Source organism: Cornus florida, unplaced genomic scaffold (assembly GCF_030987335.1).
Source record: "Cornus florida cultivar Cherokee Brave unplaced genomic scaffold, ASM3098733v1 CherokeeBrave_3.0.0_Hap2_Chr03, whole genome shotgun sequence".
Classification (NCBI taxonomy): Eukaryota; Viridiplantae; Streptophyta; class Magnoliopsida; order Cornales; family Cornaceae; genus Cornus; species Cornus florida.
In genome coordinates, this window is record NW_026775573.1 from 66214813 (window position 1) to 66242440 (window position 27628).

At 38.5% G+C, this 27628-nt stretch overlaps 1 protein-coding gene across 1 annotated transcript in view; it reads left to right on the forward strand.

The window, feature by feature from the left end:
* LOC132300707 (transportin-1) overlaps positions 1-27628 on the forward strand; it is a 56419-nt gene that overhangs the window by 26149 nt on the left and 2642 nt on the right. The window contains exons 13-26 of the mRNA XM_059797906.1: positions 2210-2323; positions 3140-3238; positions 5293-5418; positions 5502-5576; positions 5812-5883; positions 6041-6151; positions 9413-9496; positions 21387-21494; positions 22160-22261; positions 22494-22556; positions 22626-22700; positions 25866-25937; positions 26016-26140; positions 27375-27426. Coding sequence (XP_059653889.1) covers positions 2210-2323; positions 3140-3238; positions 5293-5418; positions 5502-5576; positions 5812-5883; positions 6041-6151; positions 9413-9496; positions 21387-21494; positions 22160-22261; positions 22494-22556; positions 22626-22700; positions 25866-25937; positions 26016-26140; positions 27375-27426 — 1278 coding nt within the window. The remainder of the gene's footprint in view (positions 1-2209; positions 2324-3139; positions 3239-5292; positions 5419-5501; positions 5577-5811; positions 5884-6040; positions 6152-9412; positions 9497-21386; positions 21495-22159; positions 22262-22493; positions 22557-22625; positions 22701-25865; positions 25938-26015; positions 26141-27374; positions 27427-27628) is intronic.

Sequence of the window (27628 nt, forward strand, 5' to 3'; positions counted from 1 at the left end):
CCCCGCCACCCTCTCCAACCTCAAAGACAAGACTTAGGCCGCTAATTTATGAACATTCCTATCTAATCTAATTTGCCTATAATCCCTAATATCGACAGCTCCTCCCTTCTGTGGGAACAATGCAGTGAAGGATCCATGAGAGTTTCGATCTCAAAAAGTAGTGAAAAAGGGCGATCACTTCCTCCACCAACTGATCAAAACTACTGGAAGAATTTGTTGTTTCTTTTCTTTTCTTCTCCCTTTTACCCCCTTTAAGTTCTCGGGTTCATTCTCAGAGCTACCACATCCCAGATCTATTTTCTTGTCTTAGTTTACCAGCTCATCTATCGTGCCCTGTCTCTCCCTTGTTACTGATTGAAAGGAAACCAAGGTTGCTCCTTGTAGTGATCTGAAAACCACATGGTTCCATTATGTGAAAACTGCGAATTGGGATTCTTGGATTTAAAGGGGACACATTTAAGTGAGTTCTTGGATATTGTACTGTATGGATAATTTGGTTTGGAGGTTGCTCCTATCATTTGGCAGTAATGTTGGTGAAATGTTATGCAGGTGCTGGATCTCGTTGGTATGTTAATCCAGATTGTCATAATAAAATTCTACACATAATTGATATGGAGTGTTTAGGGTTTTGTAAAATTTGTTTAGTAAACTGCTATATATATATATATATATTCATTAGAGGGCTGTAAGCACTTGAGATAATTTAAGCAAGAGTACAACAATAGCTGCCACCATTGGTAAGAATCAATTGTTGTAATGGTTATTGTTATGGCAAACGTTGCGAACCAAGAACACAATCAAGAAACAGAAAAGTAAATACGCCACATGCAAAGAACACAAAGATTGACTTGGTTCGACGTAAGCCTATGTCCATGGTGAAGATCCGGTGAAAGATTTTAGCATGCGAAAATCATGAGTGCAAGTTTCAGCTGCCAAACCTAGCGCTCTCTCTATATTTCCTGCGGTTTTCAGTGTTCTCTCATTTCCCACTCCAAAACCCTAAACACCCTTATATACTAGGCTACAAGAGAGTCCTAAATAGGGTCCAAGACTTGCAGGAGAAAAAAGGATCAAAATTTCTTTGGGTCGAAACCAGGTTGCAATGCGACCCGGGCTGAAACAAAATTAAAACCACAACTTCACAGTTATCTAAATGTGCTGCTTTTTCAAAGGAAGCCAGTCATGAAATTAGGGCTGCAAATGAGCCGAGCCGAGCTTTAGGTTGTTGGGCTTGTCTCGCCTAGGTGAAAGAAGTGCTCGGGCTCAGCTCGGGTGAGCTTCGTCTAGCCAAGCTTGAGTTCGGCTCGGCTTGTTTTTGTGTTTATATATATGTATATATTATATATACACTGATGGTTTCTAAACTAGTTTAGAGGTAAAAATTTGCACCTTTTCCTCCAATCGCAGCTCCCGATCTCACCCATTGATCTCTGATCTTCATCCTTCCTTTTGCCAGCTTTGAATCTCAAGCAGAACCATCAATCACAAGTTCCATAGCAATCGGAGTAGAGCGAGCGAGCAAATTAACTTGTTGCAGATGGAGTTTAGGGATTTCCGTCGCAGAGTAGTTGCCTAAGGAAGGTTGTTGTTGCAGCGGCTGTGAAATTTGTTGTTGGAGTTCAAATTGGTTGCCAAGCGTGGTTGCCAAGCATAACGAAGGGTGGTGTTGTTGCAGCCTAGGGTTTCTATCTGGACTTAGATGTAGCTATGTAAGAACATAATCTAATGGCTGAGATTAAGTATGAGTATGTGTTGGGCTAATGGGGTTTAGTTAAAGACTTTATATTTAAGATGGGTTTCTTGCCATTAAAATATTAATTGGCCAATGAATTATAAGTGACCTGGACTAAACTTGAATGTTATGGGCTAGGCTTATAAATATAATAAAATTCAAATAAAATGGGTCTTATGTAAATGATCCTGTTCACGAGCCATCAGACGAGCCTGAAAATCGTGCTCAAACTTGGCTCGTGTACTTAACGAACGAAGCCCGAGCCGAGCTTTTAACGAGCCGAGCCCGAGCTGTTCATGAACAGCTCCGTTCATTTGCAGCCCTACATGAAATTCACTTGGGAAATATTAGCTGATCTATCTTTTCAAGTATGTACAAATAGATTTTCATGCACCAAGTGGTAATGTCCATTATATCATTTACTATTGGTTGGAAGATGTTTCAAATATTTGTCTTCGAAATTTTAAATCTCTGCAGGCCAAGTTATCCACTACAGATGACGAGACCTGGAAAGAAAGAGAAGCTGCAGTTTTAGCTCTTGGTGCCATAGCTGAGGGTTGTATTAATGGTTTATATCCTCACCTGTCACAGGTAGTTTATTTTATATTTAGATGGTTATTATCTATCAAAAAGAAAAAGGGAAAAAAGATTTGCTGTTAATAGGTTTTGAAGTTGGCAATGTAAAAATAGTTACCATTGGGTGTTAACATGATATATATATATATATATATATATATATATATATTATGATTTTCAGTTAAGTTACTTGTATCTTGTATTGCTGTAGCTCGTCTTGGAGTTCTTATCTTCTTTTGCTGCAATTGTTCAATAAGTTCATAATTATAATATCAATTACTTTTGGAAGAATTAACTTGGTTCTATGGGATACTTAATAGTTCTATTACCTAATGTATAATAACTTTTTTGGATTATCCTGTTGTATGATTACTTATTAGAATAGTAAACCATATGTATATTTACATTATGAATCATGTATAGAGTCCCATGGGCATTCACATCAACCAAAATTTAAAATTGAAGTTCCAAGTCGCAATGATGAAGGTGTAACTTTCAACATCTGATTGTGACATTGGGTACGAGTATTAACTCTTAAAATAACCAAAATAGAAAGGAAAACTATAATATCTCCTGCAATTATTAATTATTACATGGTCACACTATATTTCTTTGGAACTGGAATATTAGTTTTGCTGAAAAGTGGTTTTCTAATCTTAATAATGTGGGCCATAATTTAACAAGAGGTATGGTGCAGTTTCTAAGCAGTAGCATTTTTCCCATCATATACATCACTATATCTTTTTGGAAGAAACATTGTTCTATTGTATTTTTCATTTTCTATTCACATTCTAATTGATAGCAGAAGTTTAATTTGGTTTATATTTGCAGATTGTCACATTTCTTATCCCTCTTTTAGATGATAAGTTTCCTTTGATACGAAGTATCTCCTGTTGGACACTTTCTCGATTCAGCAGGTTTATTGTTCAGGTATGACTGAATGAGAAAAGTATCTTTCCTAGCATATTTGTTCTTCTGATGCACTTCTGCAGTTCAGGTCCGACCGTATGAGAAAATGATCTTCCAAGCATATTTATTCTTTTGTTGCACTTCTGTGTATATATATATATATATTTTTGATAAGTAAAATGTATAAAAAGTGATCAAAAGGGGAGCGTATCCCAAGGGAACTACACAAGGCCAAAAAGGCCTCTAAACTTTCAAGGAGTCCAAAAAATCTACAATCTCCTCTAAATATCTATAATTTCTCCCTATAACCCAACAAAAAAGAGTAGTAATAATAGAGAACTTAAGCATGGAGATAGGAGTCTCCTTTCCTTCAAAGGATCTCTTGTTTCTTTCGAGCCAAAGACACCACCAGACACACAATGGCATAACCCTCCAAGCATCCCGGACTTGGGCCCCCACTATGCAACCTCTCCAAGCCTCGATCAACCCTGTAGAGGACCGTGGCATAACCCACTGAACACCAAACAAACCAAGCATCAAATCCCAGCACACCCTAGCCATGGTGCAATGCAAGAGAAGGTGATTCACCATCTCCTCATCTCTACGACACATGTAGCAGCAATTGACCACAACCTGATTCCTTTTCCTCAAATTATCTTGAGTCAAAATCTTCCCCAAAACAGATGTCCAAGCATAGAAAGCCACCTTTAAGGGGGCTTTGGAGCCCCAAACAGCCTTCCACGGAATGGAACCCCAAGTCCCTCCATGAAACATCTTTAAGGAATGGACCCACAGCCAGCCATCAGAATCTCCACTCATGATCTCCTGGCGATAAAGTAATTCTAAAAGACCAACGGCGTCCTTGATCTCCCAATCCTGAAAGTTCCTCGTGAAACGAATATCCCAATACGATCTTCCGCTATCAAGTTGATAACAGTCAACCACCATGGCCTGCCTATCCGATGCACTTCTGTATTTAATGCATTGTGTGGAGAAATGTACTATTATTTGTGAGAGTAAATGCTCTTAGAGACCAACTGTTGTGTATAGAAATTGTAATCCTTACCGTGAATCTTAAAGTTAGTAATTAGTATAATGCAACAATGACCAAGATATCGGTTTCAGAGTGACAAAAACTGCTTTTTTAGCCAAGATTGATGATGGAAGCTAGTTCGAAAGCGCATGATGGTTTGGATTCTTTGAAAGGCTCAGATAGAAGATGGAGCCTCCACGTTCTTTTTGTTTGATCTTATAAGAGCATGTGACATGGTTTTGGGGGAAGAGACTTCATGATTTTTATTGATGAAGAAAGTAGGTGACAAGGTCTTGAGGGATATAGTGGAGGTCAAGTTTTATTGACTTAATAAGATACTACCTTTGTCCAAAAAAAAGTGTCCTGCTTTGGGAAATGTGACTCACAAGTGTACTACTTTGGGAAATGTGACTCACATTTCCCAAAGCAGGACACTTTTTTTTGGGATGGAGGGAGTATATAACAAAAGTGAGGGTAATTAGATTAATGTACCATGGTAATTAGGCCAATCCTCAGGGGAGATCAGGGTAATTTACCCGCATTATACTTGTGTCCTATATGTAAAAGGGAGCTTAATTCTTGTACTTTGATTTTGAATGATTTATATTGCTAATGCTTGGACATCTCATAGTTGGGCACAACACTTTATAAACTTGGAAGTTGTGAGTTGGAAATTGAAATTAACCTGTATTTAAATTACCAAAATTGACTCAAACTTGGTTTTATAATCACATGATAGCTTCTCACCGGCTCACATTCATTGTCTTTGCTACTTTCTAGTTTTTGTGACTAAGTTATAGAGGGTGCAGTTCTTTACAGTTTTTACTTTTTATATATCTCCTGTAACCTAAATTATTTTGCTCCGACTAAGTCTTTGTTGAATTGAGTTTAGAACACATTTTGAAGTTTGTTCTTCTGTAGATTTTAATCACGTCTCCCTTAATTATGTGCCTTATGTAATTTGAATCTTTCTTGATTCACTGTGAAGGAGCTTTGATAATTTGTCAAGTTGATCAGCAATTTGTTTGGATGTCTATTTCAGGGAATTGGTCACCAAGAGGGCCATGAGCAATTTGACAAAGTTCTTATGGGGCTTCTAAGGAGAATATTGGATGACAACAAGCGGGTGCAAGAGGCTGCTTGTTCAGCTTTTGCAACACTTGAAGAGGTTTATGCAAAAAATTACAGACAAATAATTGCATTTATGTTTTTGAAATTTTAGATTTCAATGGTGGTTAATTCTGTTTGTAGGAGGCTGCGGAGGAGTTGGCGCCCCGCTTGGAAATAATTCTGCAACACCTAATGTGTGCTTTTGGGAAATATCAGGTTTTTTTTTTTTTTTTCTGCATCTTTTGTTTGCTGATTTCATCTTAATGTTTCACGATGAGACGTAGTACCTATTGATTTTACACATTGAAGCTCAGATTGTGGTTTGTAAATCTCTCTCTCTCTCTCTCTATATATATATATATGTATGTATGTATGTATGTTTGTATGTATGTATAAATTTATATCCCCCTCTCTCACTGCCTTATGTTTTTTATACGTGTGACTATATCAGAGGCGAAACCTCAGAATTGTATATGATGCTATTGGAACTTTAGCTGATGCTGTTGGAGGGGAGCTAAATCAGGTACAATAAATATGCAAAATGGTGCTTATGTGTGTATTGTGATATGTCTCTTCTCTACAGTCACATCTATATGGCTAGGGTAGTACCCGATACTTATTACATGCTTATTTTTGTTATGGGACATTTTGTGTTGATTCACTATAATTATGATTTGCAGCCCACGTATCTTGATATTCTGATGCCACCATTAATTGCAAAGTGGCAGCAACTTTCAAATTCAGACAGAGACCTTTTTCCGCTACTGGAGTGCTTTACATCTATAGCACAGGTGCTTGTTACTGTCTTCCTTTGGCTGTGCTACTAGTCTATGCAAGAGAAGTTGTCTTTCTGGTGTAAATTAGTATGCCTTTACTTGAAGAAGTTACTGCCACAAGAAATAGACAGTAGAAGCTGTAATTAGTTGTTGATTGAATCAAATATTATCCTAGGTTTGTTGATGCGATCCACCAAGTGCTTTAAGTGGTATATTCAAGGGATACATCAATGATATGTAAGTTAGAAGCAGGGATACTCCCCTAGAGGGCATGTCCATACCTGACATGTTGATAACTTCTTTGACACACAGAAATGTCTGACACGACTCGTGTGTCTAGAATTTAAACAAAATTTCATTATAATTTCATGTCACACACATGACCTGAACAGGTCGATTAACACATCAGGCACTAGATTATAGAAAAACAATATAGTTGTTTCTATTTTTGTTAAGTAAATAATATATTGTCAAAAAAGAGATCACTACGGAGTAGTATTAGTAGTAAAATATATCTAAAATATCTTTTATAACATTTGTTAAACTTCACCCTCGAGTATGCAATTGTTAGTGTAGAATTGTGAATAAAGTGATCATAATTGTATGTGTTCCCTATAAAAGTATTGAGTTTTGTGACACATATTCGAACGTATTTGTAAATGTTGTCTTGTCCTCACCATGCATGTGTCCTATTTTCAGATTTTCCATGTCACATGTCATTATCATGTTGAGTCCATGCCCCGTGTCTATATCTTTTACCTGTATCCGCATTCTTGCTATGTGGTGTTTGAGGAACTTATTTCCAAGAAGCCTGTAGATTTTATCCTTTAGAGAGGGTTGAGTGATTTTTAGACACTGGTTTCACTCATTCACTGATGGCTTTGCAACCAGCGTCAGTGAAAAGTTTTCTAGGTGGTTTGTACAGATAGCATCCGGGGACCTATCTTTGTGTGAGGGCATGATCTTCCTATTCCTAGTTTTATATAACCTCTGGGCACATGCTATTAGAACCATGGTTCGCAATGGATTTGGGGACTTCCGATTCCGTTACACACCGGTTTACTGATTTGCATACGGATTCACAGAAGAACCGGCCGATACCCTGGCCAAAACGGCCATTATGACCTTGACCCGGCCGGCTCTCTTAGCGAACTGGCTGGTTCGGAAGTGCATAGAAGATAAATAAAAAGGAAGAGAAGAAGAAGAAACAAGGAAAGAATATGATCAAAAAGAAAAGAATAAGGAAAGAAACCATGTCCTCGATGACTTTCTTCATAACACAACTATTGCCTTTTACACACAGAAGGAGACAAGCTTTAAGTTTGTACAGAAACGATCTGTTGGTGTCTCTGGTTTGTTGAGACTTGAGATAGATGATGAGGAAGTACGGTTAGCATCATGGCCTTGATGCTTCAGCTGTTGTTACTTTGTTTTTGTTTTTTTATAAAAAAAATTAGTAATTATAATATTATTTTCAAAATTAGGAAAAAATTATATGTATTAGTTCATAAAAAATTATATATTTATGTAATATATAAGACAGTGGGTTAAATTTATAAAAAAAAGAATAAATAAAAGTTAAAAAAATAAATGTATAGTTGTGTCACTTATGTTTAAAAGAAAACATGGAAAAAATTAATTCATAACTACTTGGGTTAAATGTTCTTTAAAAATTAACTAAAATTTCTAATATCCTCTATCAATCAACCTTTATCAAATTATATAATAAAAAGTTGTGTATTGGTTCATTTTTGGGCCTTACTTGCAACTCGAACAATTGAGTTGTTGATTTATTTAATAATTAAATCTATTATTATTTATTAATTTAATAAAAAATATAATTAGGGCTGCAACTTAAAAATTATAAATAAATTATTACTTATTTTTTTTTTCCTAGTTGGGAAACTCACACACACTGCCTCTACTGAGGTTCGAACCCTGACCTCCCTTTGGGAGATAAGAGCCTTGTACCGCTAGGCCACAGGTCTGTTGGTAATAAATTATTACTTATGTTCAATGATCTTAAAAAATTCACTAAAAATAATTAAAATTTACTAAAAAGTTATCTTTTTCGAATTATGTTGTAAAAAGATGTGTATCGGTGCATTTCGAACCCTAAGTGCGACTTTGAAAAAAATAAAGCTACGATAACTGGTTCCGTTTCGTAACGCTGATACAAGGCCGATTTTGTTACACCATGTCGGCGTCCGCGACCGCGACCGCAGCCAATACCGCGGCTGCGAACCATGACAAGGACAATATATGACATGTATGCACTGACACGTCAAATCCCAGTAAAGTAGGAAACAACGCAATGTCGACCCAACTATATATTTTTACAATTTTTTATTTAAATATGTCATTGAATACAAATGGCTTTAGAATTTTAATTTCTATATCAAGAGTTACATAATTTAGAAGATAAAGTTTTGTGAATATTGTAAAACTTTTGATATTATATATGTTAATATTCTTGTACTTTTTTGTTACAAAATTACTATTTTTTATATGAAATAGTGTAATTGGATGCTTGACTTGTGGTGAGCACAGCATGATTTTAATTTTTTTTAAAGAAAAATGGACATTTAAAGGTATTCCATATTGTTTCCAAGATGAGGCTGGCTACTCTTAGATGCTTTAATGTTATGTAAAACTTGTGTCATTGCATGTTTCACTTGTTTTAAAGCATCAATATAACTAAAGAAAAACGATAGTTTTTTTCTTTTCTTTTGTTTTTAATTTTTTTTTTTTTTTTAAATGAAAATTTCTATAATAAACTTGAATTATTGGATGTTTGCTTGGTGCATGTCCGCTCAGACATGACTATGTCTATGATATGAATACTTCACTCATTTGGAAGCAGCAGTATCACCCATCACATCGGCCCTTGCTCCAAGGCAGTTATCATATTAGAGGCTCATGATCTTTTTCCAGTAATAATCGGCATTTAAACAGAGTTATAAATAATTCCTTTTCTTTTAGATGTAGAGATTTTAGTTTGCAGTGAACTTTTGTTTGTTCTTTACATCTTATTGTTGTTTATATTTTTCACTGACACAATTTCATGCATTTCTACTGTTCTTTGACCCTTTTTGTCAAGTCTGTGATTGCAGAGAAACTGTTTTTTCTTTCATTCCCTCCACCACCCCACCCCCCCCCCCCCCCCCCCCCCCCCCCCCCCGGGCCTGACTTCATAACTGGGAATTAGATCAGTGCAACAAGAATAATAACTTGGAGTAAAGGAGGTATAAAAGTGAATGCTCTTGCTTCTTTCAGGCACTGCGTACCGGATTTTCTCAATTTGCTGAGCCTGTATTTCAGAGATGCATAAACATCATCCAGACCCAACAATTGGCAAAGGTTTCAGTTGATGCAATTATTTGGCTGTTCTATGAGTCAGTGATTCAGATTTTTTGATACATTATATTGCTACTTAATGGCTGCTTGAAGTTCTGCTGTATTGAATGTTTCTGTCTTGTGCTATATCGTGCTTTTCCGTTGTCAGCCATGACCTTTTGTTTTAATGATGTTCATGCCATTCCATTTTTTATTTTTTGGACTACCTTCTTTGTAGAAAGAAAAGCTAAATATTATATATATATATATATTTTACTGTAAAAGGGTGGGGAGTGCCAGGTCAAGGCACTAGTGCAATGCCAAGGCAACGAGGGAGGACCCCAGTAGCAAACTAGTATAGTGGGCCCTCCCCCTCAAAAAAGTAATTTAATATCATGTGGGCCACTGATCCACACATGAGATACATTCCTTTTATGATTTGTTATAACGTTTTCTTGGTACCAAAAAGAGAAAAAGAAACATTTGTTACATCTACTGTTAGTGTACTGTGAAACCTAGTTCTAATTTTTCTTGTGCCACTTCTATTATGTTTCAATGGACTGACTTTATTTTTGTATGTAATTGTTTCATCTATCTAATAAGTCATTCTATTAAACTGATATTGTTTGATCCATGTCCTGAATCCACGTGTCTAGTCAACATATCTCTTACCTTTTTTCAGATTGTAAAGCCTTTTCACCCTCATATAAACTGCTGTACCCTAATTTTTCATATAAATCATTTAATGCATTTTGTTTGGGTTTATTTATCATCATCTAAGCTTCATTTTTTATTTCTTGTATTTCTCAAAATCCTCTTATTCTTGTTTTCATTCTTTTTTGCCGTTCTTTGAATCTCTCGTATTTTGCATTACTTATTCAGTTGTATCTTCATCATCTCTTTGTCTTTCTATTCCAGTCATATATTCAACACACGCGCACACACTTATTAGGTAGGCAAATGTCCTTTGTATGTGTTTACATTTTTAAGTCTATTTGTCATGGTCTTTAATGAGCTTTACGTTTATTTGAAACTGGGAAAATTATTAATGACGAGATAATCGTTTTTTCTTCTCTCTTTTTTTTCTTCCTCTCTCCTTTTTTTTTTTTTTTCAAGTTAGTAGGGGTGATTTCACCATACTAGGGGCAATTTTAGGGAGATTAGGGTTACGGCTTGTCCTGGGCTGCTAGGGTTATGTATGTATATGTTAAGGGATGAAGTCATTTCTTGAGGTGGCACGGCTCCCAAGGATTTCATTTTGGGGGGGGGGGGGGATTGTTAAGACAACGATCCCTCATAGAGGGCCACAGCTGTCTCTTGATGAGGCGTCAGTTGAAGGGAGAAGATCGATGTTGTTGTCCTGCTTGGTCGGACGTTTTGACAAAGAGGTTGGGGGTTGTGATCGAATAGAGGAGTGGGCAGCGCGGGCGTGGAATACGTCGTGTGGGGTGAGTGTGACACCATTATTTGACTTTCTTCTCCTGTTCAGGTTTCCATCTCCATCGGAGGCTCAAAGGGTGCTGAAGGAAGGATGGCGACAGTGGGGATCTGCTACCTTGAGTATTGATGTATGGTCTTTTAGGGTCGGTTGCTGTGATGTGCTTAAGGATAGAGGGCTTAAGCGAATTTGGCTGTTTGGGCTTCCGTTGCATCTCTGGTGTCTGGCACTTTTTGTTGAAGTGGGGGATTTATGTGGCGGTTTTATCAGTGCGGAGGCGGATGAAACGAGAGATGCTGAAAGTGTTAGGATTATAGTGAAAGTTGGAACAAACTGCCCGAAGGTTGTGCTCATACATGATAATAGTTTCTGTTACAGAGTTTCGATTTGGAAAGAGGTATTGGCAGAGCTTGTTCCCACAACGGAAAGCGTAGAAGGGAGCGATGGGGCTCATCTTATGACGGAGGGGGGGATGTTTAGATTTGTGGATTGGGAGGTTATTGATGCAGAGGGGACTGCTGGGGGAATTGCTGTTCTTTGGGATAGGAGATGGGTGTCGAAGGTTGATGTTTGGGAAGGGAGGCATTCATTATCATTACTTTTTGAGTTTGAGGAAGATGGTTCGAAGTGGTGTTTTTCGGGTGTTTATGGGCCTGTAGGTGATGTGGAGCGTAGAGAGATGTGGGAGGGACTGGGTATCATTAGAAGCAGATGGGGGGTTCTGTGGTGTGTGTGTGTGTGTTTTTTTTTTTTTTTTTTGGGGGGGGGGGGGGGGGGGGGGGAGGGTTTTAATGCCGTCCTTAACATAAGTGAGAGATCCTCTAGGGGTGCGTGGGATGGAGCAATGGCTGATTTCTCTGAGTTTGTGGAAGCTAATAGGTTGTTGGATCTTCCCATGGTGGGAGGCGCATTCATATGGTTTGAGTGGGCGGGATCCTCCTCCTTTTTCTAGATTGGATAGATTTCTTATTTCAGTGGAGATGGAGGAGAAATTTCCGGATGCGTCACAAGTGGCGTGCGTGCGGGCAATCCTGATCATGTTCCTATTTTGCTTGATTGTGGAGGGATCAGGGGAGGAAGATCCCCTTTTAGATTTGAAAACATGTGGATACGAGTGGGTGAGTTCAAAGAAAGCACGAACTGGTGGGGTGCTTATGATGTTAGGGGTAATCCAAGCTTTCAATTGGCATTTAAGTTGAGATACTTAAAGGGCGACATTAAGGTCTGGAATAAGGATGTGTTTGGCAAGCTGGAGTGGAGGAAAAAACAGCTTATGGAAATTTCAGAGTTGGATAGGAAGGAAGGTGCTGAGGGGATTTCTGTGGAATTGGGAGAAGGATTGGTTGGTGTGGTTGTAGTTGTGGTAATTTGAAAAGTAAATTAAAAATTAATATCCATTTAGACCAATTCACCTCCCTCTAGGTGTAATTAATCATGTGTATTTTGACACCTTAGGTAATGGTCCTCGAATCCCACATGGCGCATAGTCGCATACCCTACACTATTTATTTTTTCAATGTAAACTGTATTGTCACCACCACATATATCAGCAATATTCCATTGTGCGGAGTCATTTATCATAACAATAAGCTACAATTCCACTTTGAAGCCTACAATTCCACTGTCCCTAGTCATTTTTTTTTTTTCACCACCACATATATCAGCAATATTCCATTGTGCGGAGTCATTTATCATAACAATAAGCTACAATTTCACTTTGAAGCCTACAATTCCACTGTCCCTATTCAATTTTTTTTTTTTCCTTCTTAATTGTCCGTAGTCATTTAACACAACTAACAACGCATATAGTAGGCTTGCTATCCATTTTGAAGCCCACAAATCCCAGTGACTTGTTTAGAATACAACAAATTCAAATAAGATAGATACTTTCTTAACGATTATCTCGTCATTAAATTTTTTTTTTTGATAAGTAAAAATATATTAACAAAGGCGCTCAGAGGGGAGCGAACCCTTAACAAAGTAAACAAATTACGCAAAATGCGCCATTACAACGATAAGTTGTCAACAAAATCCAAAAAGCTATCCATAGATGGGCAATTTTTCCCATTAACCCAAGAATAAAGAGAATGCAAAATAGTCAACTTAATAGCCCACACCAGCGACTCCTTTCCATCGAAAGATCTCCTGTTCCGCTCGTGCCACAGCCCCCACCAAATACAAAGAGGTGCAATCCTCCACGCTTTTCTAACCCGACTGCCCATTAGTCTCCCTCTCCAAGCCTCTAACATATCCATCGTGTTCCTTGACACCACCCAGTCAACCCCAAAAACATTCAAGACCATACTCCAAACATCCGCTGCCACTTTATAGTGCAGCAAGAGATGGTTAACCAATTTGCCTGTCTTCTTACACATGCAACACCAATTAACTGTTATTTGGCGTCTTTTTCTGAGATTGTCAAGAGTAAGAATGCTGCCAAGCACCGCTGTCCACGTGAAAAAAGCTATCTTCAATGGAGCTGAAGTCCTCCATACAGCCTTCCAAGGGAAACCGTTGCTTATCGAATTCGTAAGGCTTTGGTAAAACGGCCTCACCTCAAACACCCCTCTAGAATCCCCCATCCGCACCATCTCATCCCTTCCTTCCCCCTCCACCACTTGACTATAAATTAATCCCATTAAATCTATAAACTCCAGCAACTCCATATCGTTAAAATTTCTGCGGAATATAACATCCCAACTAGCTCTCCCATTCTCTAGCCTAAAATAATCTGCAACCACCGCATGCTTATCCTCAACCATCCTGAAGAGTCTAGGGAACCAACAAGCCAACACCACATCCCCACACCCAACATCCTTCCAAAACCTCACATAACGACCATTCCTAACTCTAAACCGTATCCGCTTAGAGAACTCGTCCCAACCCCTCCTAATACCTTTCCATGAACCCATGCCTGCTGATGAAGACACACCTCTAGATATCCAACCACCCTCTTATTCCCCAAACCGACAAGCAATAACACGCCTCCAAAGCACGGACCTTTCACACCCAAATCTCCACAACCATTTCACTAAAAAAGCTTTGTTAAACATTTCCAACCTTTGAAGCCCCAAGCTTCCTCTTTGAATAGGGGTGCATACTTTCTCCCATTTCACAAGATGGTACTTGAACTCCTCCCCTACACCCCCCAACAAAAAGTTCCCCTGAATCTTGTTAAGTCTACCAATCACTGTTCTAGGAATTGGAATCAAAGACATAAAATATGTAGGAAGATTAGAGAGGGTACTCTTCAGCAATGTGAGTTTACCCCCTTTCGACAAGTATTGCTTCTTCCACCCAGATAACCTCTTTTGAAAACGTTCCACCACTGGATCCCAAACGGCAATTCTCCTCGTGGAAGCACACAAGGGCCCAATAAGAAAATGGAAAAGCCTCCACTCCGCAACCCAAAGTAGCTACCAACTCATGAATATAATCCACCTCCCCTACTGGAACAATCACCCTCTTCCCAATATTAATCTTCAGCCCCGAAACAACTTGAAAACAGGCCAAAACACACCTCAAGTGTCTCAATTGATTCACACTCACATCGCAAAAAACAATAGTGTCGTTAGCAAATAGCAAGCGAGAGGTAACAATCTGGTTTGGCACACGCCCCACCGAAAAACCTTGAATAAAGCCCAGTACCTCTGCCCTTTTCATGGGTCTGCTAAAGGCTTCCATTACAATAATGAAGAAAAAAGGGGACAATGGTCCCCTTGACGTAAACCTCTCGAATTTGCGAAGAAACCTACTGGTGATCCATTCATTAAGATGGAAAAACGAGCCGACGAAATACATTGATGAATCCACCCTCTCCATTTGGTTCCAAACCCCATCCTCTCCAACAAATACAATAAGAACACCCAACTCACATGGTCATATGCTTTTTCAATATCCAATTTACACACAATCCCCGGTTCACCACTCTGGACTCTTGCATCAATTCATTCACTAGCAATAAGAACCGGGTCGAGAATTTGCCTTCCTCCAACGAACGCATTTTGAGACTCCGAGATGACCCCATCCAAAACTTTCCTTAGCCTAATAGCCAGGATCTTTGCAATAATCTTATAAACAGAGCCCACCAAACTAATTGGTCTGAAATCCTTAGCTTCAACCGCTCCACCCTTCTTAGGTATAAGAGTAATGAAAGTAGCATTCAAACTCTTCTCAAAACAACCTTCCTCAAAGAAGGCATGCATTACTCTCATCACATCCGCTCTCACCACCTCTCAATTCTTTTGGAAAAACGCAATTGTAAACCCATCCGGACCCAGAGCTTTATCTCCATCACAGCTCCTTAGAGCTTCCAGCACTTCCTCCTCCCCAACTGGCCTCTCTTAACCCACTCTATCCTCATCGGAAATTGTATCAAACTCAATATCATCCAACCCCAGCCTCAAAGAGACAAACTCTATGAACAACTCCTGATAAAATGCCACAAAACCTGTCCGGATCTCCTCTTCAGTTTCAGCCATAACACTATCAAAACTTATCCTCCCCATGTTGTTCCCTCTTCTATAAGCGTTAGCTAATCGGTGAAAAAACTAAGTATTTCGGTCACCTTCTTTCAGCCACAGGGCTCTCAACTTCGGTCTCCACGAAACTTCCTCCATCACTACAGTCTCTTCAAACTCAGCCTTGCACTCCTCCCTTCTACTCCTCTCCATCTTTCAGCCACAGGACTCTCAACTTCGGTCTCCACGAAACTTCCTCCATCACTACAGTCCCATGTGTTGATGCAAAAATCAGCATGGTTCAGAGCTGGGGGCCATTCTTGCAAGACAGGAAAAGTGACGATTTCGGTCATCACAGTATTTCGGTCACCTTCTTTCAGCCACAGGGCTCTCAACTTCGGTCTCCACGAAACTTCCTCCATCACTACAGTCCCATGTGTTGATGCAAAAATCAGCATGGTTCAGAGCTGGGGGCCATTCTTGCAAGACAGGAAAAGTGACGATTGGCGTGGTGCTGGTCGGTCGGCGGTCAAGTTAGTACTTTAGCCATTAAAAGTCAAAGCAAGACTCTATTTAATTTTTGGCATACCTTTTTAGGTTAATCGACGACTTCTTTTATAGAGCATTAATGATGGTAGTGTTCTGTCATGAAACCGATTTCTTTTCCTTGTCCATCATGAATTAGAAAAGTTATCGGAGAGGGTGTTAGTAGTTATCTCTACCTCCTTGAGTTTATCCATACCCTTTGGATTTCCATGTCGCTTAGACTTCCTAACCAGTCAAATATTCTACATTTCAGTTGCCCCCATTCCTGAGTTTGCCTGTTAAACTTAAGAATCTTAAATCGTCTTCACTCTCCTCCATGTGTTTGTCACATAATTTAGAAATTAGTCAAACAACATAGGGACAAAAATATACATTTCGCTCACCACGATGTTATGCATAGATTTTCCCACGGAGTTTATTTCACATTCTCGCCCCTTTAATAGGGAAGAAAACTTTAATCGTCTCTCCCTTCTCTGAGGAGGGAGTAGTCATCCTTTCGTTCATTTTAATGTGGGAAGGAAGTGAAGTTGACCTCTCTTCCCTTTATTGAGGAAGGAGGTGTAGTCGGCTTCTTATGAGTTTCACTCAGCTCGGGCCCTTTTTGATGTAGAACAGGTCGCTTACAATTATCTGAGCATATAGGATCATCGCAAATCAGGGAGGCTAAAACGGTAAGGAGAATAAAAGAAAAAAAAAAATAAGTAAGGAAAAGTCAAAAGGAAATTTGGTGTAGTTGCCAACAATAGAATATATTTTTCTCCATTGGAAGAATTAAGGAGGATTCAGAAAATAAATAAGAAGATTTGAGTAGTTGCCAACAATAGATTATATTATTCTCCATTGCAAGATTTAAGGAGGATTCTGCTCCATCAAATCTCAGATTTCCCCTTTATTATTATTTCACGCATGCTTTCTTTTTTTATTTTATTTTTGACTTGCCTATATAAATGCAAGAGATGTAAGTCTGCAGACATCATCATTATCAATATAATTTCAGAGTCTCTCTTGTGAGTGTTTTTTGTGAATTCAAGGGTTTAACCTTGTTCTTTATCGTTTCCGCTACGTTAATTGGTATCAGAGCAAGGTTCCGAATCCAATATTCACCTTTGTTTTTGATGGCCAGTTCACGAGATGGAAGCAACCCCTCTAGCGACGGTGATCGTGATGGAGTAGCTCTTTTGAGGGCTGAGTTTACCGAGTTCCAGACCAACGTTAATCGAACCTCACTGTTCCAAACCAACGTCAATCGATATTGGAGCCAATATCATCAATCACAGTTCCTTTTCTTGTGGACCAGCAGACTGAGGTCTTTGAATATCTCGTTCACCTCACTGTTTTGTTACTGGATTTCATGCATTCCCTGATTCCTTTCATCAATAATTGCCTCATTAAAGACATTCTCATTATGAAATATCAATACCTCTTGTCTTCTAGATTCCACAAGAAGAGCACGTCATTGTGCAGTCTTGTTTGAATTTATGTCAACCTCACTGGCTGTATTGCTGGAAGGAAGAATTGACTGCGAAACAAAAGGTGTATATGCTTATGATCAAGGGGGCGGGGAATTGATGGACGTGGATTGGGTTTCCACAGACGGCGCCAACTTTTGATGAAAAAATCAGCATGGTCCAAAGCTGGGAGCCAATCTTGCAAGACAAGAAAAGTGATGACCGGGGTGGTGCCGGCTGGGTGCACTTCACGGTCAAGTTAATACTTGAGCCGTTAAAAGTCAAAGCAAGACTATATTTAATTTTTGGCGTACCTTTTTAGGTTAATTGTCGACTCCTTTTATAGAGCATTAATGATGGTATTGTTCTGTCACGAAACCGATTTCTTTTCCTTGTCCATCATGAATTAGAAGAGTTATCAAAGAGGGTGTTGGTAGTTATTTCTACCTCCTTGAATTTATTTATACCCTTTGGATTTCCTTGTCGCTTAGACTTCATAACCAGTCAAATATTCCATGTCAGAGAGTCCTTTTACAGAGGAGGAGGTTTTGAAGGCTTTGAAGAGTTGTAATGGTGACAAAGCTCCAGGTCTAGATGGTTTCACAATTAGGTTTTTATTGGAGAGCGTGGTTAGACAGGAGGTTATGGGCACTTTTCATGAGTTCCATTCTAATGGGAAGTTCGAAAAGTCGTTGAATGCATCTTTTATTGCTCTAATTCCTAAGAAGGGTGGTGCTTTTAACGTTAATGATTTTATACCAATAAGTCTGATTGGGTGTATCTATAAGCTTATCGCTAAAGTCCTCACGTTAAGATTGAGGGAGGTTTTGGATGGAGTCATCTCTGAATCTCAAAATGCGTTCATTGGGCAGACAGATCCTGGATTTTGCTCTCATTGCCCGTGAATGTGTGGATTATAGGCTCAGTAGCAGTGTTCTTGGAGTTTTGTGTCAGCTTGATATTGAGAAAGCCTATGATTATGTTTGTTGGAATTTTTTGTTTTATCTGTTAGAGAGGATGCTTTTTGGAGAGAGATGGATCGACACGTGTGTTTCCTCTGTCAGATTTTCTGTGTTGGTGAATGGGTCTCCATCAGGGTTTTTTTTTTTTGCAGTTCTCGTGGTTTGAGGCAAGGGGACCCACTCTCCCCATTCCTGATCATTATTGTTCTGGAGGCTCTTAGTAGGTTGATGAGAAGGGTTGTGGATTTGGGATTTATCAGGGGTTTCAGGATTGGTTCAGATTCAGTTCAGCAGATGGAGATCTCTTACCTGCTTTTCGCGGATGACAGTCTGGTTTTCTATGAGGTAGATGTGTCCTAACTGAGATATTTGAGATGTGTCTTTGTCTACTTTTAGGTAGTCTCAGGTTTGAAAGTCAACTTGGGCAAGAGTGTGCTTGTTCCTGTGGGTTCAGGAGGTGGCTTCTCTTGCAGCGGTTTTAGGGTGTGGGGGGATGAGCTCCTTCCCTATTTCTTACTTGGGCTTGCCGTTGGGTGATTCGTCAAGGAGGGTGGGAAGTTGGGACCAGGTGATAGAGCGTTTCGAGAGAAGGTTGGTTGGGTGGAAAAAGCAATATCTTTCGAAGGGAGGGAAAGTTACTTTGGTGAAGAGTACATTGTCCAGTCTTCCAACTTATTTTCTTTCGCTTTTCCAGATCCCCTCCTCTATTGTTGGAAGACTTGAGATGCTTCAACGGAACTTCCTCTAGGGCGGACGGGGGGAGGAGTTTAAATTTCATCTTGTTCGATGGGAGCAGGTCTACGGACCCTTTAAGTTTGGCGGTCTTGGATTAGGAGATTGGCCCCTTTCAACAGAGCTCTCCTAGGCAAGTTGTTATGGAGATTTGGTAGCGAAAGACATAGTTGATGGAGGAAGGTTGTTTCATGTTGCTTTGGGGAGGAGGGGGGGGGATGGTCATCTAGGCCGGTCAAATCTGCCGTCGGTGTGGGGGTGTGGAAATCCATTAGAAAGGGATGGGATGAGTTCTGTAAGCATATTAAATTCAGAGTTCAGGAAGGAAGGGCGTCCGGTTTTAGGAGGGTACTTGGTGTGAGAATCGCCCATTGTCTTGTTTGTTCCCAATGTTGTTCAGGATTGCTGTTGATAGACATGCTTTGGTGTTATCGACTCGATAGCGGTAGACTGTCTTGGGATGTGCAGTTCCGGTGATCCTTTCAGGATTGGGAGTCGGACGATGTCACTAGCTTGCTGGACCTTTTGTATAGACAGGAGGTGGATGTTACTGGTTCGGATTCCTTGACTTGGGTACCTTATTCGTATGGGACTTTTCAGGTCCGTTCTTTTTTTTTTTATTTTATTTTTTTTTTCAGTCTCTCCGGGTTTCACGGTTCGAATTTCCCGTGGAAAACGGTTTGAAATTCGAAGGCTCCTTTAGGGTGGCCTTTTTTGTTTGGACTGCAGCTTGGGGCAGGATCTTGACTTTGGACAATTTGTGAAAGAGAAGACAAATCATAGTCAACCGGTGTTGTCTGTGGAAGAAGGATGGAGAGTCTGTGGATCACCTTCTTTTGCATTGTCCCGTGGCTCATGATTGCTGGAGTCTTATTTTGGGTCTGTTTGGCGTCCAAAGGGTTATGCCTCGGAGTTCGAGGGATTTGATTGACGTATGGAGGGGCCAAAGGGTGGGGGCTCATGCTCGTGACTATTGGAGGGTGATCCCCCTTTGTGTTTGGTGGACTCTTTGGAAAGAGCGGAATAGAAGATCTTTTGATGGGGAGGAATTCTCCATTGGGGCGTTGAAGTTTTCTATTATTTGTTCTTTGTTTAGTTGGGCTATGGGGAGAAATTGTATATCTTTAGATGAAATCGTGGACTTTTTGGGTTCTTTGAGTCCATAGGAATCCCTTTTTGGGTTTTGGTATTTGTACAGCTCTTGGGACGCGTTCCCCTTTTGAATGATTTCTAATACAATTTTACTTTTCAATATATATATATATATATTCAGTTACCTAACTAAAATTCTGTCTCGATTGCAATCAAACAAACACATAAAACTTTAAATAAATATATATATTTTTTTGATAAGTAAAATTTTATTAAAGAGCGCTTAAGAGGGGCACGCACCCGAATACAACTGCACAAAAAGCCAACAAGGGCCACTATACTCACAAACTATCCACGCTTCCTCCACAGATTTACAATTCTACTTGTGAACCCAAAACAAATAAAATAATGGAGAATTCAAGTACCAAAATAGGAACCTCTTCTTCATCAAGGACCTCCTATTTCTCTCCGGCCACAAACCCCACCACAAGCAAAGGAGAGCTGCCCTCCAAGCATCTTGGGCTTGATTTTCCTCTATAAATCCTCTCCAAGCCTCAAACATGCTCTTCGTGGAATTCGGCATTGAGCCAATGAACACCAAAAATAGCAAAAAGCATAGCCAAACTGTCCCTGGCCACTAGACAATTCAAAAGAAGATGATTTATTGATTGCTCTTCCCTTTTTCACATACAATACCAATTTACTATAAAGTAGAGACACAAGCTTTTTACCTGAAAAACTTAGTAAGGAGAAAATCACAAAACCTTGTCTAGCCATAAACATCCACTACGAGAAAGAAGTTTTACAACCATGTTACCAGATTCTCACCTTAGAATTCCCTAGTTACCTGTTGACGCTTACATATGCCAAGCTTCCCACTCGAAACTCCAAGCCGCTGCTCCGTCAACGGATCCGCTCCTCATGCGATCTCCTTCTCCATGGTTGTTCAATCCTTTAGCGTTTGTCGGTTGATTGCTTTTATTTTGTTGTCTCTTATGTGCTCGCTTCTTTGAATTCCTCAATCACATATAGCATGATTCTATGGTGAACCCTAGGCCTTGTAACCTCCATTTATGGTCACTTTTAAGTATTCTTTTGCAAGGCTAGTAGTTTTGAGTTTTGCTTTTCTGGTTGCATTCCGTTTATAATTCATGAGCCAGTTTATTTTGTCTCTCTGAAGTATGAATTTTTGTTTTTATAAGCTTCAGTCCACATTGATTGACACTTCTGTTTCAGGTTGATCCTGGTAAAGCTGGGACACAGTATGATAAGGAGTTCGTTGTGTGCTCGTTGGACCTCCTCTCAGGACTTGCAGAAGGTCTTGGTAGTGGGATAGAGAGTTTGGTAATCCCCTTTCTCAAAAGATTTTCTTATTAGGAAAAATACGAGAGAAGATGCTTTTATCAAAAAAAAATTATCTGCCTGTTCTCGTTGTTTCTTTCTTTCCTTTTATGTGTGAGTGTATGTGGATAAGTAAAGGTTCATTAAAAGGCCTTCGTTTTTTCTGTTTTGGAAATGGGAAATCTCTCTCCCCTCTCTCATGTGCTCGGTCTTGAAAAGCTTTTTCTAGTAAAGGGGGCACGGGATGTACGCAAATGATGTTGTCTGATAAGTGTAAATAAAAAGGGGTTGTGTGTTTGACAACCAATGAATACTAGAAGCCTTTTTTTGCTTCCTTTGTATTCTTTATACGACATCATCTTTTGTGTCAAGAAAAGATGCAAAATAACTATGGCTAGGTTATAGTAATGATTAATCTGTTCATAGCTACATTTTCTGCTCCCACATTATAACATTTGTGGCAGGCCTGGTACTTTATATTCTTCCTGCACAAATATGGACATTCCCCATACTGTTAAATATTGCTTAAACAAACTTCCACAATACAGCTCAATGAAGCTTGAAATCCCAATTCCTTTATATTGACTGCAACAACAGACTATCAGAATGGAAATTTTCGGTTGTGCATTAACACTTGTTCATATGTTCTGTCATGAATTCTTCTGCAGGTTTCACAAAGTAGTTTGAGGGACCTGCTTCTGCAGTGTTGCATGGATGATGCTCATGATGTTCGGCAAAGCGCCTTCGCATTGCTTGGTGACCTTGCGAGGGTAAGTTGAGAATACAATCATTAAAAAGCTTAATTCTAAGCCTAATGGCCAAGGCTTCCACCCTACCACTTTACCTGCCAGTGTGTTATAATAACTTGAGCCTTGTAACTCCTATGTGAGGAAAATACGACTAGGCCACAGGGTCAGTGGTAGATACTCAAAGCTTTTTTAGACTTTTTAGCAGTTCTATATTTTTTGTTTTAAATGTAGTCAATGTTGCTTTGATGATTAGGTATGTCCCATTCATTTGCGCCCACGTTTGTCTGAATTTCTTGATGTTGCTGCTAAACAACTGGTAAGAAGAAACTCATGTATGATTGGTTGCATTACTTTGTTCCATCATTTACACACAAGCTTTGTACAGAACACACCAAAGCTGAAGGAAACTGTTTCTGTGGCGAATAATGCATGTTGGGCTATTGGAGAATTAGCAGTTAAGGTAGATTCACCTCTCTAAGCTTCATTTTGTCCAATCCAGATTATTTTGCTTTCTAATGCACCATTCTAAAGGGTCATTACCAAGTGTGCTTCTTGTTAATCGAGGGTCTATAAGGGGGCAGACAGGAAAATGACCTTTGACTTTGGCAATGTCCCCCTTGATGCACCATTCTATATTTTGAAATTAGTTAATTATAGCATTGGAAGAATGTGTCTTGCATTGAACTTGAGAGTGCTTTTGTTGAATACCAAATTTGCGCACTTCTAATTTATCTTCTTTGGTGGTTTTCTGTGCTGCACAAGAACAAATGGGTATGACACGCGAATAATATAAAAATTATGGTTCCATTAATTTACTGTTATACATATTCTGAAACTAGTTGGCTAAGAAGCACGGGCGCATCTGTGAAAGTGTGAAGGTGACATGTCCAGTCCGGACATGTATTGAACACCGGCATTTTTGAACATTCCCAGATGTGTCCGACACCTCATGAATCTGTTCATATTTCAATTTAATTTCTCTATTTCGGACACTTGGCCAACATGTCTAGACACTCTCCAAAACAAGCTGTGTAGTACAAACAAATCTTAAAAGGAGTTGTACCCAACAATCTTGGAAACAAGACTACACCGAAAAATTCCAAACTCTCTCTTTAAAAAAAAAAAGTTGGCATTTTGTTATACAAATGGTCATCACAAATCAATCATGTATTACACACTTTTTGATATAGGACAACAATATAAATGTAATAACAATTATATAGTAGGAGAGTAGTAGTTATATATATGTTTAAATCTTTTTTTTATCACATGCAAAGGTAAGGTTGTGTATATCTGACCCTCCCTAGATCCCGCAGTGGTTGGAGCCTTGTGCACTGTGCTGCCATTGTTTTTTATAACTTCATCTTCATATGAAGTAATTCTTAGTATAGAAGTTATAAAATTAATAAAAAAATCTATGATTGTCTTGTATAATAGATGTAGGTATATACGTGGCTTGCCCCTTTCATCATTTGTAAGATGGGTTTAACTTGGTCATTTTGATCAAGATGGATGCAACTGGGCTTTTCTGTATCACATTGTCCATGTCCTACTTTGTTACGATTTGGAATGTTGATGTATCCATGTCATATTTCGTCCATTTTCGGTGTCTGTGTCAATGCTACCTAGTTAGTTGGTCATGAAAGTCCTGCTAAACATATAGTTAATTTTGAGCATGCTGGTTACATCTGCTTCGGCTTTGGGACTATTACTTCTATCTTATAAATTCTTCATATTAGTGGAAGTGGTCTCATCCGGTTGATAAATCTGGATTTTGTAAGAGTGATGCATGCTTGATCGACGAATCTCGTTTTACGCATTTTGCATCACAAATGTTGTTCATGAATTGGTTACAATAATGAAAGTATTAGAATTCATCAACAAACCCTCCACTGAAACAAATGACTAAATTTGATATGGAAAGTGGTCATCTTGTTTTGCATATGTTTTTATTTATTTAACGTTTTTTGTGGGTCGGTGGGTAGATATGGAGAAGGGGGAGGGGTGATATTGCTTTGTATATATTCTTCATAGTTTAAAATCTATATACTGCCTATGGTACATTTGATATTGTGAGTTGTGCAGCGGAATAGGATGTGGAAGTTTCTATTTAAAAATAATCTAGATGGGTGGTGAATAGGTTTTACGTGCTCCTTTATCCAATTTTACTTATTTTAATTTTACCGAAATAAAACTAAAATCAAACCCACAAAGCAAAAATAAAGTGCAAGTAAAGTGAATAAAGTTTAAGAGTTGACACTGAAATTTTTAGCGAGGAAAACCCGGCTGGTGGAAATCAACCAATCGTTATGGGAAATACCTCGTGGACTATGTCATCCAGAGTAAAATGATCTACTATGTTTGAAGCAAAGTACACTGAACTTTGACTCAGGCTTGCACCTTATCGTTCTATCAAAAACCAACTATTGACAATCCTGGCTTTGCGACTCCCCCGTCCAACAGCTCTCAACCTCAGGCTTAGTCTTGATCTCTGTAGAAGGATTGCTAGTAGATTAAACAATACTTCACGAATGCTTTGACCCCCATCAAAGTCTGATCGAATCGCCCCTTTTCTTCAATTCTGAATTTAATGAAGAACAATTAAATCCTGCTTCTCGAAATCTCTGAATCTTCAATTATGCTCCAATTCCGATCAGATAGAGAACATCACTCCTAAATCACTCGTGTTTATGTGTGTGCTCTCAAAAATAAAATCAGAAAAATCAGATTGATTTTCTGAATAAAATCTCTCTCAAACAATTCACTCATTTAGAAAAATATATATTTTCAAGCCCTAAAAATTTAAGAGAGAAAACATATATTTATAGACTTTTGAAAACCTAATTGTACTCGGGAAACAAGTCAATTTCGTGCATATCCATTATGGCAAAAGTTTATGCAAAATAGGAAGTCAAAACAAACAAGGAAACAGAGTTTTCAAGAAGGTTTAAAGGACTTGAACTGGTTCAGGAATTCTTGAACCGGTTCAAGTAGGCCAGAAGCTAAAATAAAATTCAGCTTTACACTTGGAATCTGTTCCAATAAAACTTGAACCAGTTCAAGTTAGGCAGAATGTAAAACTTCCCAAAAGCCTAATTTTGAACCTCCAAAGTGTCATCACACACTCACTTACCTTCCTAAAGTATTGTTCTCATCATCACGGAGTGCATCGAAGCATGAACACGATCACTTCTCCAATTCCACTTCCGATCTTGATTCTTGACAAATCAAACTGAAAATTTAGAACTCAATTGGACTCGTTTTGACAACGAAATTTGCCGACTACAAATTTATATCTCATAGATATCTCTTTCAATAATTTGCCTTACCATTATCAAATCATGGACTCATCTGATAAATGAATTTTACAATATTAAATTACGGAAAAATCTTACTTTTGGCTTCCTACACTATCCAGTGTTCTTACTTGATATATATTTTTGGCATACTAAGATAAATTTTTTTTGTTCTATTCAATTGCAAATCTCCTCATCTCATATTTGTTAAATTATAATAATAGATGGTATGTGCTTGTTTTTTGGTTTATTATTCTGTATCAACAGAAAAGAGCAGAAAATAGAGTGGATGAAAATTAATCGACCTTTTTGTGACCTTTTAATTTCAGGTTCATCAAGATATTTCGCCAATAGTGATGACAGTTGTCTCATGTTTGGTCCCATTTCTTCAGCATGCTGAGGTGATTGTTGTTTCATTACTGTACATGAATGTGTTATGGACTGTGTTATCTTTAATCACATCTATTGATACTGAGTAGGAGCTCAACAAGTCACTTATAGAAAATAGTGCCATCACCCTTGGGAGACTTGCTTGGGTCTGTCCAGAACTTGTATCACCACATATGGAGCATTTCATGCAATCATGGTGTACTGCCTTATCTATGTAAGTGTTTTCTTTTCCCAAAATTCCCAGTGATGGTTTCTTGATGTTAAAAATTGCAAATCAAAACATAATTCGTTAAAGTTAAGTTTAAAATTCATTTATTTAATATTGCACATGTAAATATAATATATTGAAGCCTAAGTGCCACATATGTGATAATTTTATAAGAATTGTTTCAAACATTTTAATCCATTGCTCCTGAATTAATTGTTTGAATGCAACAACAATGCAGCAACTATTTGGATCCCTTCTCCATGCACATCCTTATGCTCTTTGATTTCATGTGGGACCCATTGGATACCACAATCTTGTCATGATCTGATTTGAACAGGTCAAACTCCGTAATTATTTAGGGGAAAAAAAGAAACTTTATATAATCACAGGTTTTCACAATATCAAAAGTTTAGTCACTCATCCCCAAATGATGAGGCCTTCAACTTCACAAAAATGAATTTATTTTGAAAATCTTTCTTTTCTTATTCTAGCGTCATATTCGTCTTCATTAGTTTGCCATTTTTGTGGGCATTTTCTCTCTTGACGTTTAGGGTTGAATGCGACAAAACTTGTTTGTTGTAACCAAGCACAACCTAGAATGGTGGTAACGGCCGAGGGTTGGGGGGTTGTTCTTGTGTTCCTTTCTTACTATTGATCTAAAACAAAAAGTTAAAGAGAAAAGGGAAAGGATGATGGTTTTCTTCTTGTCTTATGAAACTGTCCCTTTGGTTTATGATAGAAGGTCATTATTTGGCCTTGTGTTTTTTTTGAGGATTGTGCTCCCTTTGTAGCCCCTTTTAATACAAATCTTGCTTATCACAAAAAAAAAAAAAAAAAATAACGAAAGGAAGAAAGAAAAAAATGATTGACAAATGATGTGATATATATATTTTTTTTCCTAGTTGGTACTCACACACATGCTTCTATGGAGGCTTGAACCCTTGATCTCCCTTTGGAAAGTAAGGGTCTGATACCTCTAGGCCACTGGCCCGTTGGTAAATGATGCAATATAATGATTAATGAAACATGTGATGAATGGGATCTAATTATTTAACTGGAATTGGAAGTGTCTTTTTGGGGAGTACTAGGCTCTTTTATCTTTTAAGAATATTCTATACTCTACTCATATACTTAATTTTTGGGTTTTATGCGTGAGTGCTTCTTTCTTCATCAGTTTGTGTCACAGACTGACAAAGGACTTTGCTTCCACTAATATTTCATTTTTATTTATATATGGCAGGATACGTGATGATATTGAGAAAGAGGATGCCTTCCGAGGTCTATGTGCAATGGTACACATCAGCTTTCTATATGCTTCCAATTAGGGCTTGAAATGGAGCTGATCTAATGTGAATCTAGATCTGAATCCATATTTTAATGTCAGGATCCAAATCTGGATCGGGTCCTATGTAAGGGTCCATATCCAGCCCATATTATTTAAACAGGATCCATTTAGAGTATACTTGATTCGTGTCAGATCTTGGGTTAGACCCG